The sequence below is a fragment of the Neomonachus schauinslandi genome, chromosome 3 (assembly GCF_002201575.2).
Source record: "Neomonachus schauinslandi chromosome 3, ASM220157v2, whole genome shotgun sequence".
NCBI lineage: Eukaryota > Metazoa > Chordata > Mammalia > Carnivora > Phocidae > Neomonachus > Neomonachus schauinslandi.
Window position 1 is genome coordinate 80,424,927 of NC_058405.1, and position 16,166 is coordinate 80,441,092.

The 16,166-nt window shown below is 34.6% G+C and overlaps 1 protein-coding gene across 2 annotated transcripts in view; it reads right to left on the minus strand.

Annotated features, from left to right (window-relative positions):
- The window catches only part of RNF17 (ring finger protein 17), a 146,816-nt gene that overhangs the window by 98,711 nt on the left and 31,939 nt on the right, over window positions 1-16,166 (minus strand). For both annotated transcript variants that reach the window (XM_021678204.1, XM_021678203.1), the window contains exons 7-14: window positions 15,121-15,292; window positions 13,442-13,518; window positions 12,998-13,072; window positions 8,314-8,618; window positions 5,826-5,984; window positions 3,506-3,695; window positions 2,464-2,632; window positions 54-244 (exon numbers count right to left, since the gene is read on the minus strand). In XM_021678204.1, the coding sequence (XP_021533879.1) occupies window positions 54-244; window positions 2,464-2,632; window positions 3,506-3,695; window positions 5,826-5,984; window positions 8,314-8,618; window positions 12,998-13,072; window positions 13,442-13,518; window positions 15,121-15,292 (1,338 nt within the window). The remainder of the gene's footprint in view (window positions 1-53; window positions 245-2,463; window positions 2,633-3,505; window positions 3,696-5,825; window positions 5,985-8,313; window positions 8,619-12,997; window positions 13,073-13,441; window positions 13,519-15,120; window positions 15,293-16,166) is intronic.

Sequence of the window (16,166 nt, forward strand, 5' to 3'; positions counted from 1 at the left end):
ATTCCAATTTAGAACTATAATCTCAAAAGTATTTGTTTTAATAAGTTACCTACCTTGCTAACTCCATAAAAACTAATGCATCTCTAAGAGACACAGGCATATCACTGCTTATTTTATTTGTTGGTGGTTTCTGAAGATCTACAATTAGCACACCATCTTCTTCTCTAAAAACTTTCATTAAAACAGCCTTGTTATTTACCATTTTCAAAAATTCTACTTTAGCTTCTTCTCCCCAGCCTTCATCCTGTGGAAAAAATGAAATTCCAATGTACTTAGTAATTACAATTAGCTCTATGGTACAATACTCTGGATTTAGGTTTTATTTTATTTATTTTACAACCAAAGTCTGCAAACTTGAGCAAAGGGACTCAACCACATATACTAAACAATAGCGAGGGCCAGAAGCCCAAGGTCAGTGTTTATGTATGTACAATATATGAATTTTTTTTTAGTGAGTTCTATGACCAATGTGGGGTTTGAACTCATGACCCCGAGATCAAGAGTCACATGCTCTACGAACTGAGCCAGCCAGGTGCCCCAAGATCTTTGATTTTTATGAACAGTCTCAAGGTGTCCATTAAGCTGTTATATTTTAGAATTTAGTTTCACTTCTGAATATTAATATGAAGATTATAAATATTCTAAAATAAAATATATGATTTTTCCACTTAAATAACACAAATTCAAAAGGTAATTTTGAGGTGCCTAGGTGGTTCAGTTGGTTAAACATCTGCCTTCGGCTCAGGTCATGATCCCAGGGTCCTGGGATCAAGCCCCACATTGGGCTCCCTGCTTGGCAAAGAGTCTGCTTCTCCCTCTTCCTCTCCCCTCCCCGTCCCCGCTTGTGCTTTCTCTCTCTCTCAAATAAAGAAAAAAAAGGGTAATTTTGAAAGTATAATGGAAGCCATGTGATGCAATCAAGATATTTATAATCATTATTGGTTAACTTAGTTTCCATTTAACTAGGAATATATGAGGTATATGCTACTTAAATAATAAGGAAAAATATTCACCCGTTAAAAAAACTTTTAAGTTGATCTTTGAACTTTTAACTTCCCATACCTAAAATAAATTTCAAGGGTTAAAACTACACATTCCTGGTGTTAAGTTCTTTATATATTTTGAATATTAACCCTTCATCAGATATATCATTTGTAACTATCTTCTCCCATTCAGTAGGTTGCCTTTTTGTTTTGTTGATGATTTCCTTCATTGTGCAGAAGTTTTTTATTTTGGTGTAGTCCCAAATATGTTATTTTTGCTTTTATTTCCTTTACCTGAGGAGACATATCTAGAAAAATATTGCTAAAGCCGATGTCAAAGAGATTACTGTCTATGTTTTATCTAGGACTTTTATGGTTTTAGGTCTCACATTTAGAAATTTAATTTTGTTTCTTTTTGTGCATGGTATAAAAAAGTGGTCCAGTTACATTCTTCTGCAATGCAGCTGTCCAGTTTTCCCAGCACCATTTATTGAAGAGATGGTCTTTTCCCCACTGTATCTCCCCTGTCATAGATTAATTGATCATACAAGCATGGCTTTATTTCTGGGCTCTCTATTCAGTTCCATTGATCTATAAGTCTATTTTTGTGCCAGTGCCATACTGGTTTTTTTTATTACTTTGGTTTTGTAGTATATTTTGAAATCTGGAATTGTGATACCTCCAGCAGAGTTGGTGAATCACTATGTGGTATACCTGAAACTAATGTAACAGTGTGTGCCAACTATACTCAAATTTTTTAAAAGCTACATGTTTCTTAAAAACAAAAAATAAAACCTCTTTCTAAAGATTATAAAGTTTACTCAGAAAATGCAAAAAAGTATAAAAGACAAAATTTAAACCAATTTTACCATTTTGAGGAAAACACCAGTGCTAATACTTATGTTTCCTTTTACATTTTTTATTCATTTGCTCATTCTTTCAAATATCTGTTAAATGCCTATCATGTGCTAGGTAATCTGCTAAGCACTGGGAATACAATGATAGGCAGACACGATTCCTTCTTTCAAAGCCTTCATAATATAACCATTTAATATATATTCTTACACACAATTCCTGTCTTGTAAGAGTTTTTAAGTCTTGCTGGGGGATGAATATAAATAATACAAAGCAGAATGCAATATGGGCTACAACTAATGAATGAAGTGCCATGAAAACAGTGAAGAAATTTACAGAAATACACGCCATACTGTATTTTAAAATTTTTCTCTCCATATGTGACTCAAATTTAGTGGTTTATTTGGACTCATTCCAAGGATATGTTTATTCATTCTTACATATTTATTCAACTCAATTTCCCATTAAGAATGTTTCCAATTATGGACTGATAGTTTATTATGCAAAATGTATTTACCAGAAGAATTGGTGCCTTGAACCTATACTTTGCAATCTAACTGGCAATACATAGCTAAAATTGAGATATTTAGCCCCCGGAAGAAGAAATAATTTAACGCTCACTTACTGAATTCTGTGGAACAATGTCTTTCAATGAGCATGGCAGTGCTAATGGCTGGATTTCTTTCAGCAGCCCTTCAATATATGGTTCAGACTTTCTTAGAACTGGGCATAAGTCATTTAGTACTATATGCTGCTCAGCAGTGTGTTCTGATCTTGTTTGGGTATCACCAACCCTAAAAGAATTCAAGTAATATTTATTGAAAATAATACTTGACACCCAAACTTGCTTTCCCCCATAAAAGCTATGCATTTCTAAGGATACGCTCCTTAAGCTAAATCTTCTAGAAAGTTGTACTCTAATTCATGCTTTCTTACTACATAGATTTAATCCAGATTTTATAAGCACACACACTACTTTTATCTATAGAATAAAATCTCAATTGACTTTATCTGAATTGTCTTTCATATATCTATTCAAGTTTAGACTTAAAGGGGAAAATGATGCCCCCAAACAGAAACCTATTTATTTATAAAGCTATGACCATTAAATAGTTAGTGACCATTCTATGTAGTTAATACTGGTCCTTACTATAGAAACATTTTCAGTTTTATTTTTATTATTTGTTATTTTTGTTTTATTTTCCTAGAAGACTGAGGGAAATATTTTTGAGTACCTAGGGTTAGACACTATGCCACTTTAATATGAATTATAGAAATCAGATTTAAAATTCTACTCAATCATCCTGCAGCTAACTGTAATACTTTATTTAAAAGAAATATTTTTGTGCATCATTCCGTTTTGAAGCAACATAGAAAAGTACTTAAGTTTGGATACATCAAAAAGCTCCTTTTCCAAAACAACAAAATCCACTCCTTTTCCAAGCTCCTCATGTAGTAACACTGATAAATGATAATACTTGACTAATTTAGTAATTAGTAAAACAAATAATTGAGCAAAATAAAAAGTATATGCCTTAGAAGTAAAGAATGATAAATTACTCCTTTCTACTCCTTTCCAATTTCCTTTATTCTTTAGTATCTTACTCCCCTGATAACAAATGTTTCTAAACAGGCCAGGAACACGTAATAACTATAAAATATCATACCCTGCAACAATTAGGACTTCAGAATTTCCAAAATCTACCATGAATATTTGTATTAGTCCAACTTCATGGACTGAGAATTTGGTTGGACTACAAAGTTTTCTAATATTTTCACTTTCTATTGGAATTAATTCAGTGATAGTTCCTCGACACCACATTCCATTTTCAATACTGTTGACAAATATTCTTGCACCTAAATAATGAAGAAAACAAATCATTATTAGTGTTTATGGAGAAAAATACCTAATAAGCTCTAATTTATGAACATGTATATTAGTTCCACCACTAAGAAGTTTTAATTCATTTATTTACTAATGACATAGTACATGTCAAGTGCTATGAAGGTAGTATATTGTGATAGTTCCTGTTATATAGCTAAATGGGGAGGTAAAAACAAAGTTACCAGTCTCTTATTGAGGACCTATATTTTATGAGCTGTAACAAAGATGAATGAGACTACCCTGCCATCAAGAAGCTCAAGAAAGGAAAAGATATAGGCAAGTAAATGACTGTACTTACAACAATAAAGACTTTCTACCCTATGCATACATACACATACATGTACAGATATATACATGCTGAAATTTATAAAATTCTTTGGTAGCATAAATGAAGAAATGATTACCTTCTCTTGGTAAAGAGGAATCAAAGTAAAGAAACAATGAAAGGCAGTATGTGACATGCCAAAATTAAATTAATACACAGTGGAGTTCAGAGAAGGGGAAGATGAACCAAGGACCTAGCAGCAGAGAGATCAGATGAATTACAAATTAATAACCAGGAAAAAAGGGTCAAGGAAGAAAGAGGCCTGAATTTGAATGCCTACTATGAGCTCAGTGATGTTCTCAGTATTTTATGTTTGAATTTACTTACTCCACCCAATAACCTTCCGGAGATGGGGCTTCCATCATACAGGTAGGCAAAGAGGTACAAGGAGAATCCAGGTAGTCTTAGAGCCCATTCTCTTAATAACTAAGCTACCTATCAGAGATAAATTGGTAGATCTGACCACTGATTATATACAGAAGGATGCTGTATAAATATCCTCTGTATATGCAAATAAAAACAGGATAGCTGAGAGGCACATTAGGACAGCCTTTTAATTTTTAGTTCTATGAAAATGTTTATTTGGCCTAAAGATTTTCATCAACCTTTCTCTTATGTTGATATACCACATAAACAATAGTCTGAGTTTTAAACTATATGCTATGAAACCATTCTTTTTTGCAATAGGTAAGATAAAAGCCTATTGAAGACATTTGTTCTTTATAATGAAGAGCACAGGTAGGAAAAGGGAACAAGAGGATATCCTCTTAAAGCATCATATCACAGTTCTCCCCCTTGTCACTTTCTCAAAATATAAATGAGTATTTAAGTCATGTAAATTTATTTACCTTGAAATAATAATTATCCTTAATTTAAAACAAAGGATGACTTTGTGGCTTTTTTAGAACATTTTCTGTATCTAAATTGAACGCTTTTGGGCATGTATCAAATTTTAAGAGAAATATTTGTAGCCATAAAAGTTTAATACTACACTTCTCTTTTCTTAGATATTCATAATTTCATGTTATCTAAAGTTTAAAATTATCATCAATTTTTGTCAGAAGTATATGATAATCTTAGTTTTTGGATATTCTGATATGCCACATAGATGAGCTGAGAGTTAATCACATTCTTAAAGAACTACTATATAACCTTAAACAGATAATATTTTTTGGTATTATGTATAGGCATTGATTGCTATTAACAGAGCAGTTTTCTCTGTTAGTCAAACAAATCATAGCTTCACCTTATTATAGAGTAAAATCAAATTTAGTCAATGTGTTATAAGGAAAATATTTGCAATAAAAGCCTAAATTATGGCAAATTACACATACCCTTAGAATTAAGATAGGCTGATTAAGTTTACCAACTACCCTCTGAGTGGCCCTAGGAAATAGACACCACTGTCCTCCTGCACCTAATTTAAGTGCTTAATGACATCCTCAACATTCACATGTGGACAGCAAGGGACTGTAGTTATACTACAAGGAATCATCTTACAGGCCAATTTTCCCTGGAGACAAGGGAGCAAACTACATAACCTGTGAAGGGTTTTGTAATTTAAAAAATAACTACTTTCACTCCATAATACTAGTTTTTGTATATACCTCACTCAGCAGTCAATATTTAGCTAACTTACCTAAATAAAATGTTATATAATTATAAAACTTTTATGCCTGGAGCACAAATCTATATTACAAAAGGTCTATGTGGATTGGCCAGATACTATAATATTTAAATAAACTTAATATTTTAGCTTGGAGTAAGATTTCATTACCTAGTTCCAAAATGTCTGAAGGCTCAAGGTGTAAACTCTTACTGCAAAACTGATTCACCTTCTTTTCCAATACTGTTGCATCTTTAATTTGTGAATACTTCCGGATGTAAAAGTGGCAAGGATGTATTACATGGCTTACAAAAACTAGCTCAGGAGAACCTAGATAAGAATATTTAAACCACATTAATAAATCATAAGTTAGGAAAGAATTCAAAAAACTGCAATAATCCTCTAAAGAATATTAAGTGTCTTGTGGCACTGAAAACTCTAGAATACTTGGGCCCCACAAGAGTCCAAACCCAAAATAGTAACCAATAAGACAAATAGATCCCGCTTTCAACATTAAATTCTTTAGCAATCTGAGCTGCAAATATTTTATTTTACTTGCCAAGTATGTTAAGTGGAATTGCAGTTCATCTGATAGTTAGATTCTAAAGTCAAGATATACTGTAACTCTACTACATTATAACAAAACATCAGAGTTTATTTATGAACATTCTGGAACTCAGAACTCTATTGATAATAAGTAGGTCTCCTGCATATCCCCAAAATCCTGTTTATACTATACCCAAAGAACCAAGAATAAGCTCATAGACACTCTGAATACAAATCTTATCTGGCTAGAGAAGTGTGAAAAAATGTCTGGGCAAAGCCAATATATTGAGCACCATTTAGGGGAAGATGTATGTGTTTTGGTGGAGGTTGCATGGGTGGTGGTGAGGGTAGAATAAAAGAGAAAAATTTTTTGTATATAGCAGTAATGAAGCCAAGTGTAGCTACTGAAAAGATGTCCAGAATATAATGTTAAAAAAGGAATTAAAAGAACAGAACAGTGTGCATGGTATGCTTTGTTTCGTGTACAAAAACATAATAATAATATATATTTGTATATGCATAAAGAAACTCTGGAAGAGAGGGAGGGACTGAATGAAATGGGACAGGTTAGGGAAAAATTTCACACTATTTTAATATATAATTTTTGAACAATGTAGATGTTTTATTTACTAAAAATGTTTAAAACACAAAGAATAGGAGGAGTGGAATTGGAGACAGTAAAGAGAGATGATAAAAATGAAACAAATAGATCATTTTAACTGTCCAATACAGACCACAAAGAATAATACCCATATTGAGGATGGGGTAAAGAGATAAATATGTGTAACTGGGGAGGCAGTTGAGAGAAGTGTTACAAATTTCAGAAATATTTTTGCCAATAACAACTAAAACTTGTAACATTAAAAGGAAGAAGTTTTAGTTAACAGTAAATTTTATTCACTGCCCTCACACTACATTAGAGTTACTTTACACAGAGCAAACTCCATAACATCAAGTTCAGAGTTGTTAAAGTACCTGCTTTTGATCCAAAAGGGAAAGACGATTTTTTCTGAAAAGGCTTTTTTGGATCTCTAGGTGTTTCCACAAGATAATCTGTGAAGCATGCTTCATCAAAATAGGAAATAAAGGCAATTGTACTAGTTTTATTAGGATGACAATGGCACACTATTGCTTAAAAAGCTGTACTTGAATTGGCAAAATACTGGAAATGGAAGACTCCTTTTTATCAGTAGATATAGTCATGATAGGTTTCTTAACTCACTGAGATATCAGCAATAATAATAGAATGGAAACAACCAAAAATGTGTTTTTGTTTTTTTTTTTTTTGCTTTCAAAAGGTCATTCTGGAGAATCAGCCAATGAAACAGATTGGGAAGTGGTGGGCAGAAGAGACCTAAAACAGAACTTGAAAATGGTCCGAAAGAAGACTGGTAGTATACTAACTACACAGTAGTAGTTAATGGGGAGAATACCAGCATTGTAAATCTAATCAAACTATTATGATACATTGAAATGTTACAATATAGATGCTATTATATTCATGTTAACTCATTTTATAACAGATTATCTCTCAAAAGAAGATTTAAGAGAACCTGTTCTTAAATTTAAGGACAAAACCATGAGATTGCTCTACAAATATCTCTCTTATTTACTTGTATTTTTGTCTTTTTTTTTTTTTTTAAAGATTTTATTTATTTATTTGACACAGAGAGAGAGACAGCGAGAGAGGGAACACAAGCAGGGGGAGTGGGAGAGGGAGAAGCAGGCTTCCCGCGGAGGAAGGAGCCTGATGTGGGATTCGATCCCAGGACCCTGGGATCATGACCTGAGCTGAAGGTAGTCGCTTAACCGACTGAGCCACCCAGGCCCCCTATTTTTGTCTTTTATACAAGGTTTGTGTGTGGAACACCAAAAAGTCAAGTATCTCAATTAAACCAAATATTAAATTTACATTTCAGAGGTTAGATTATTACACTAAAAATAAAAAATTATCCTAATTTTGGAAAATGTGAAAGTAGAGACAAGGAATGAAGTGTTAACTCATAATGAGGTATAAGATAACAGCAATATGTTTCTGTTAAGTACAGGGACTAATTTTGTTTCTAATTACAGACATGATATATTGTTTCCTTGCTTTTGAATTTTCACTCACTTTCCATGTTTTCTTCAATAATTTCTTCAATTATCACATCAGGGCTAGATCCCATTTGAGGCAGAACAGCAATGGTTTTAAGGGATGATGTTGCAACAACCTCCTTCTGTGGCTGGAAGTCTTTTGCTTCTAAATGTACATCACAGGCTTCCCGTTGCAAAGAAGGTGATGGGGTTTCATTAGTTGGAATAGACATGTCAACCTTTTTCTTTTCTCGAAATGGGTATGTATCATGACAAGAAAATTCCTTTTTATGATATTTCTTTTGAACATTCTGTCCCATTTCATTTTCTTGGGGATCACATCTGTTTAAAAAATAGATGGGTATTAAGGAGGGCACTTGTGATGAGCACTGGGTACAGTATGTAAGCAATGAAGTACTAAATTCTACACCAGAAACCAACATTACACTGCAGGTTAACTAACTGGAATTTAAATAAAAATTTGGAGAAAAATAAAAAATAGATAGGCATATGGCTACTTTAAGTTTTTCATAAATTTTTGTATCTACCTTCAAGCCATTTCCTTTCCACATGACAGTTAATACTGTGACACATATAAAGAGCTAAAGTTTTGTATAGGTGCCTCAGAAGTATTTTTTAAATAGCTTTATATTTTTTAAAGATTTATTTATTTTAGAGAGAGAGAGAGAAAGCACGAGCAGGAGGGGCAGAGGGAGATGGACAGAGAATCTCAAGCAGACTCCATGCTGAGTGTGGAGCCCAACATGCGGCTTGATCTCAGAACCCTGAGATCATGACCTGAGCTGGAACCAAGAGTTGGATGCTCAACCTGGAACCAAGAGTTGGATGCTCAACCGACTGCGCCACCCAGGCACCCCAAGTAGCTTTACTGATGTGTAATTTACATAGCATAAAATTCAATAATTTTTACTAAATTTACAGTTGTGCAGCCATCACTAGATGGCATTTCCATTACCCAGAAATTTTTGCCCATTCCCAGCCCTAAGGCAAGCCTAAGGGTTTTAAAAGGTAACAAGAGGTATAATCAATGAGAAGCTGAAGAAATGATACAGTCATGTCACAATCTTCTAGTCCTAAAGAATAGTGGATATAGGTTTTTGAAAGAAATAATTTTGATCTGGCTTAGCTGTTTTGATTTTAAATTATGTTATGATTATTTTTTAATTTACTGGCCTAAAAATAAAGTATAGGAAACAGTAGAGGGTATAATCCTGAGCAAATCATTAAAAACCTCCACCTGGCCTAAAAATCACCATTAGTCTGAATCCTTTGGATATTATTCAATAGCCACAACCCAAAGTTGAACTTTTATGCAGTTTACTCCATTTTTTTTTTTTTATCTTCTTCACGTATCCACACAGATTTAGGCTATCAATCTACAAGTATAGAAGTTCTATCAAAGAAATGAGATTGAGTCTCAAAAACCTTGTCTTTTGGTTAACCCATTACGGATTTAACTTCATCACAGATCATTTAAGAAGCATTTTGGAAATGGGTGCCTGGGTGGCTCAGTTGGTTAAGTGACTGCCTTTGGCTCAGGTCATGATCCTGGAGTCCCGGGATCGAGTCCCACGTCGGGCTCCCTGCTCAGCAGGGAGTCTGCCTCTCTCTCTGACCCTCCCCCCTCTCATGCTCTCTATCTCATTCTCTCTCTCAAATAAATAAAATCTTAAAAAAAAAAAAAAAGCATTTTGGAAATAAGAACCAACAAAGCCAATTAGATTCAGCAATGACACATATCATCTGTCTCTTCTAAAAAAAGGTATGCTTTGAACATAAGTAAAATACATGCTGAATTCAAACACCTTCTGAGGATACATCTATGTACCCAAATTTGCAAACTAGACATTTCTTTTAATAACAATTTTCATTTGACCTGGGACATTTAACACTGTCAACCGACTCCAGTCTCATAAACTCCTCCTTTGACTTCCAGAACACCACTTTCTCCTGTTTGTTTTCCAACCTCTGCTTACTCCCTCTCAGTTTTGTTTTGCAGGTTACCATTTCTCGGTCTTAAAATTTAGTATTTTTCCAGGCTACTGTCCTTGACATATGTCAATACCTGCTCTTACTGGGCAAACCCGTTGTTTAATTACCACCTGTAATAAGTAGAAGCAGATTGTAGTGATACATTCCCTTTAAACTAGGAAAAAATTTAATACTCTGAATTAACGTTAAAATCAAGACAAGATCAATGCAGAGTCTAAAAGAGACAGAATAGGTTTTGTTTTAAAAATATTCGATAGTAATCATATTCAAGTTATGAAAATATCTAAAAGAATGTACTCATTGGGAAGGCTGATGGTTATCCATGTAAGCACAAAAGTCAAGTCACAAAGACAAACAGGGTACAGGGCTCCATATCTGGGGGAAAATGATTTGAGCCAAAGGACTGGTACTCTAGTCCTCTGGCAAGGACTTCCTCTGGTGGTAAGAAACGTACTAGGAATGTACTATCTAGGCCTAATGTTATTAAGCTATTTGATTAATCTTATTCCCTATATTGCAAACAACACTGCAAACAAAGCAATTTCTTATAATTTGGCTTCTTAGGCCTGTTCGGATGCTTGTAAAGAATGCCAAGACAAGTATTCCAGTCCATGTGGCAATTATATTTGTCCGTAAGTTTATAACCTGGCATTCTGACTAAACTGGAATTCTGGCATTCAGTTTTGTAAACTTGGCTTGTAGGAGTTCACCTGGCTTATAGCACATCTGCTCATGTCTGTTCCTGACCTTTTAAGATTGTGGGCCAAACTCTGGTTAGTTACCTAAGGTAATGAATGTAGATGCTTCCTGGGGGATGATTTCCCCTGGAGACATACCACCTACAAGTAAATGAACTTACTTTCTTTTTGGGAGTTTCTAAACCATCTATATTCTGACTATTCCTACACCCAGAATCAAGTTTTAGTACATATAGCTAACTGCTCTCTGTATATTTCTCCCCAGATATCTGGTAAACAACAATAAATCAACATGTCCACTATCCCTCCACTCCTCTAAATTTTCTCCTTGTATTCCCAATCTTGGTGAATAATACCACAATCCATCAACTTAACCACCAAAGCTAGACCTGTAAATCACTGAGGATGCTTCCCTTTTCCTCATTCATCATGGTCAAACAATTAATAAGCTTTATCAATTTTCCCTATTTAGCATTTGTCATATCTATTGCTCTCCAGTACTACTACCTATGTTTGGTTTCTCATCATTTGCTGAGACTATTGATACAATAACCCAACTAATCCTTCAGCCTCTAGCCTCAGACTCTTCCAAATAATCCTCTAAATGGCCACCAGAGTTATCTTTTTAAAATGTAATCTATTTTTATTTTCATGTTGAAAATCTTTTAGTGGTTTCTACTATTTACAGCTGTGCTGTCCAACTTTCTGCAATAGTGAAAATGTGGGGCACTGTCTAATACAGTAGCTATCAACCACATGTAACTACTGAGCACGTGGGGCTCGAACTCATAACCCTGAGATCGAGTCACATGCTTTACTGACTGAGCCAGCTAGGCACCCCTCCAATTTTTCCTTTTAATTTTGTTTTAATTAACTTATATTTAAATTTAAATGGGCACATGTGGTTAGTGGCTACCACAATGGATAACATGGATCTAGAAAATAAAGTTCAAATGCTGCTACACAGCATACAAAGTCTTTAGGATTTAGCCTATATGTATCCTCTGCCAATTGGAATTATATAAGCAGTTCCCTGAATGTGGCACATTATCTCACTGCCTATACCCTTCTTTCTGCTATGATGCCTACCTGCCTTCTGGCCTCCTTTCCAGTTGCTACTCATTTTCATAGATAAAATAAAATTCTCCTTTTTCTAAGTCTCCTGTTACCCCCAAAAGAACTGACTGTTCCCTTCGTTTGCATCTCCACTAAATTCTGCATACATTACTATCATAGCAATTATTCACTTGATTGTTTACATGTGTCATCCTCTACTTATTGTAACTTCTCTGACATATATCTCAATGTTTAGGATAATGGTGCCTAGCGCAAAATCAGTGTTCAATGCTGGCTGAATGACTCTCAAAGATAACTTTCACACATATATCATTTTTTTTTTTAAAGATTTTATTTATTTATTTATTTGACAGAGAGACAGAGAGAGAACAAGCAGGCAGAGAGGCAGGCAGTGGGAGAGGGAGAAGCAGGCTCCCCACCGAGCAGGGAGCCTGACGCGGGGCTCGATCCCAGGACCCTGGGATCATGACCTGAGCCGAAGGCAGCCGCTTAACCGACTGAGCCACCCAGGCGCCCCTCACACATATATCATTTAATACTGATCACTTCTAAGTCTTTTCATTCTTAAATATTTTACATAGAATTAAAGTGATAGAAAACTGCCCTTCATATTATTTTACAGTATTTGAATCATACATACTACACACTACACATCAATCTTCCTGTCTCAGGTAATTTTTCTAAGAGACCCTCTCAGAAATTAATGGCATGTTGCCATTTTTTTTTAAAGGTTTATTTATTTGAGAGGGAGAGAGAGTGCATGTGCAGGGGGGCAGAGGCAGAGAGAATCTTAAGCAGACACTGCTGAGTGTGGAGCCTGGTTCGGGGCTTGATCCCATAACCCTGAGATCAGGACCTGAGCCAAAACCAAGAGTCAGATGCTTAATCCACTGTGCCACCTCGGCACCCCCATGTCACCATTCTTATACTTACTTTGTTAAGCCCTCAAATTCAATCTTTCCCATATTGTTGAACATACAGATGATCTCACTGCAATTCATATTCAACCTAAAATAAAACACTAGCATATAAGTAAATGTTCTAATACCAGTTTATTACTTTCTCTAAATAAAAGTCAGTGGCTAACATTAAAAACTCTAAAAGAACATTTTAAGTGCTCTAATACAACTTTATTACTTTCTCTGAAAGTCAGTTGCTGACATTAAGAACCCCAAAGACAACATATTTTTCTAGTGTAACTGAAGAATCCTCTATGCCCAACTTATCATAAATTACTCTTATTTTACATGTTTGCTAATTTGGGAAACATTTGTGACACAAATTTTCAATTTATAATTGCTTGCTATTTAATAAATCTAGGCTCTAATACATTTTTATACTTAATTTTTAGGTTCTCCTGAATTATAACTTACTTACCTGGGAGAGTTCCTTAGTTTTAGAGAGCTAACTTGTAACAATTCAGTCTCAAATGTTAATTTCAAAGTACGGATAATCTAGAATCAAAAGACAAGTGTTACTCAGATGTGAATTTTTTTTTTTAATAAATATTATTGGGGGTGCCTGTGTGGCTCAGTTGCTTGAGTGACTGCCTTCGGTTCAGGTCATGATCCTGGAGTCTCGGGATCGAGTCCTGCATCGGGCTCCCTGCTCAGTGGGGAATCTGCTTCTCCCTCTGACCCTCTCCCCTCCCATTGCTCTCTCTCTCTCTCTCTAATAAATGAAAAAAATCCTTAAAAAAATAAATATTATTGAAACAAAGTAAGATTTTAGAAGGAAAACTATAGCCTTTAAGTGTCTCACTAATTAATGTGTTCAAGGTTTGATTATAGGCACCGAAAGGAAGGGATGCAAGTAAGTGTTTATGGTTTTTCCCCTTAAAGAAATTTTAAATCTTTTAGAGACATAAATTAACAGATAACAACAACAAAAGACACTAGTTAACAAATGGGATATAGCTATGTAATCAGAGAAGATTCTGATTATATTCACTTTGCATCTGCATTGCTATCCTCCAATGTCTTTTTGCCTTATCCTCTTAATAAATCTAACTAGGGTGAATACCAAATCTTTTTTTTTCTTAAGATTTTATTTGTCAGAGAGAGAGCATGCACGTGCACAAGCAGGGAGAGCAGCAGGCAGAGGGAGAAGCAGGCTTCCTGCTGAGCAAGGAGCCTGATGTGGGGCTTGATCCCAGGACCCTGGGATCATGACCTGAGGCGAAGGCAGACGCTTAATTGACTGAGCCACCCAGGTGTCCCAGGTGAATACCAAATCTTATCACTTTTTTACATCTCCTAATGCCTCATGTGTAATACACAGGAAATGAGAGAGGTCTGATCAAGTAAGACGGTAGCACTTAGAGACTTTGGAGGCAGGTAAACCAATGGCTTCTATTTTATACCTCAGTTCAGCCCAAACACCTGATTATCTATGGGAAAAGGCCATGAGGATTCAAAGACAATAGAACAGGATCTATATCCCAAAGGAGCAAGGTAGAAATCAGCAAAAAAGATCGATGGTTAACCCTGTCTAGCTAAACGATCTCATCAGGAAGATGTTTTTATTTTTGCTCAGCTGTGCTCCCTAGGCACATTATTAGATGATAGAATATAGTGGAAGCACCCTGTCTCTTGACCCACACATTTGGGGAAGCAGGAAGAAAAGGGAAAAAAAAAAAAAAACAACCCTGAATGAGAACTTGAATTAAGTTTTTAAGTCAAGAATTCAGTCATATCTCAATTGTTTATGAAAAGAACAGAGAATCTCATTTAGTTTGCTGCCCTTATATGTTCTCATTTTTTATTCAAATATTCTAGGAACATCAATTTCCAACTCAATGTCACCCTACTTGCTCTCAGATCATGTGTTATAAAGACCTTATTACCATGCCATTTCCCTAACTGGTAAATAACAATAAAAGGCTAAACAAATTTATTAATGTTTGTTTTAGAATTCAAACACTAAGAGTTCTAAATTGAGGCCAAGATAAGTTAGAATAGTCTGAAAATAAATGCCTGTTAAGTCTTAAATATCATATTCCAAAGCATGTAAACTAATATACCTCAGAAATAAATTCACATTATGATCAAAATTACCTGATTCAGGTCACAATAAGTCCTTAAAGAAGGTGCTGATTTTAACTCTCTTGCTATCTTCATAGCTGCAGCCAAATCATTTTTTTTCTCTTCAATGTAGCTTTTAGCCATTATTACATTTGACAGATAATCATCTGCATTTCTTACTACTTCTTCACAAAGATTCTTTTTCCTTCATATAAGATCCCAAAGTTATTTTACAGAATTTCGTAAATGCTCATATGAAAGTGAGTTTAAAACAACTGAGTGGTATCAAAAGGGTAATTTCACTAGTTTACGAACATGGTTAAAAGAAGCATTCAACTGAGATATATTATAATTGAAAACTAAGTATGGGTAACTAGAGAAAAAGTAGGATATAATTATCATGTCACAGATACAGCTGTCACAGAATTACAGAAGACAGATCCTAGATGATTCCACATAAAAGAGAAATCCTATCTCGTAATCACTTGTGCCATTTCAAAGACAATTTGTATTCATTTCCCACACAGATATGCTTGCACATTTTAAAATTTCCATCAGTTGACACAAATTACATAAATATAAAATGAGATTTTAAAATAAGACTTCACCAAACCAGAACACAGGTATCAATTAACTATAATCTTCAAAGTAATCCCTTAGAACGGCAATAGCGATTCCTTCATTACTTGTACCTCAGTACTCAAAATCTTTTCTGGGCCTATGATGGAATTAAATTATTATGGCAATTAAAAAAATTTTGTACCAAAAATTGTAGTGTGTAACTTTCATTTTATTATCAAACAAATGACTATTTCCTCAAGATCAAATCTGGACTCAAAAAAAAAGGAGTGTTTGCCACACTGAAGAGTAACAAGAATGTGACACAGGCTCTGAAGGTGAAGAGGTATTCCAAAAACCGTTTTGGTAATTGTATAAATAATCTGAAAGTCATTTCTTTAGGGGAGAAAATGGTTATTTTGGTAAGTTCTAGTATGGTTTCTAAAAACTCATGCCTGTAGACTGATATCAGCAAAATGGCAAACTAGGTAACTCTAAGCCCTTGTTACCCAGTGGAGATG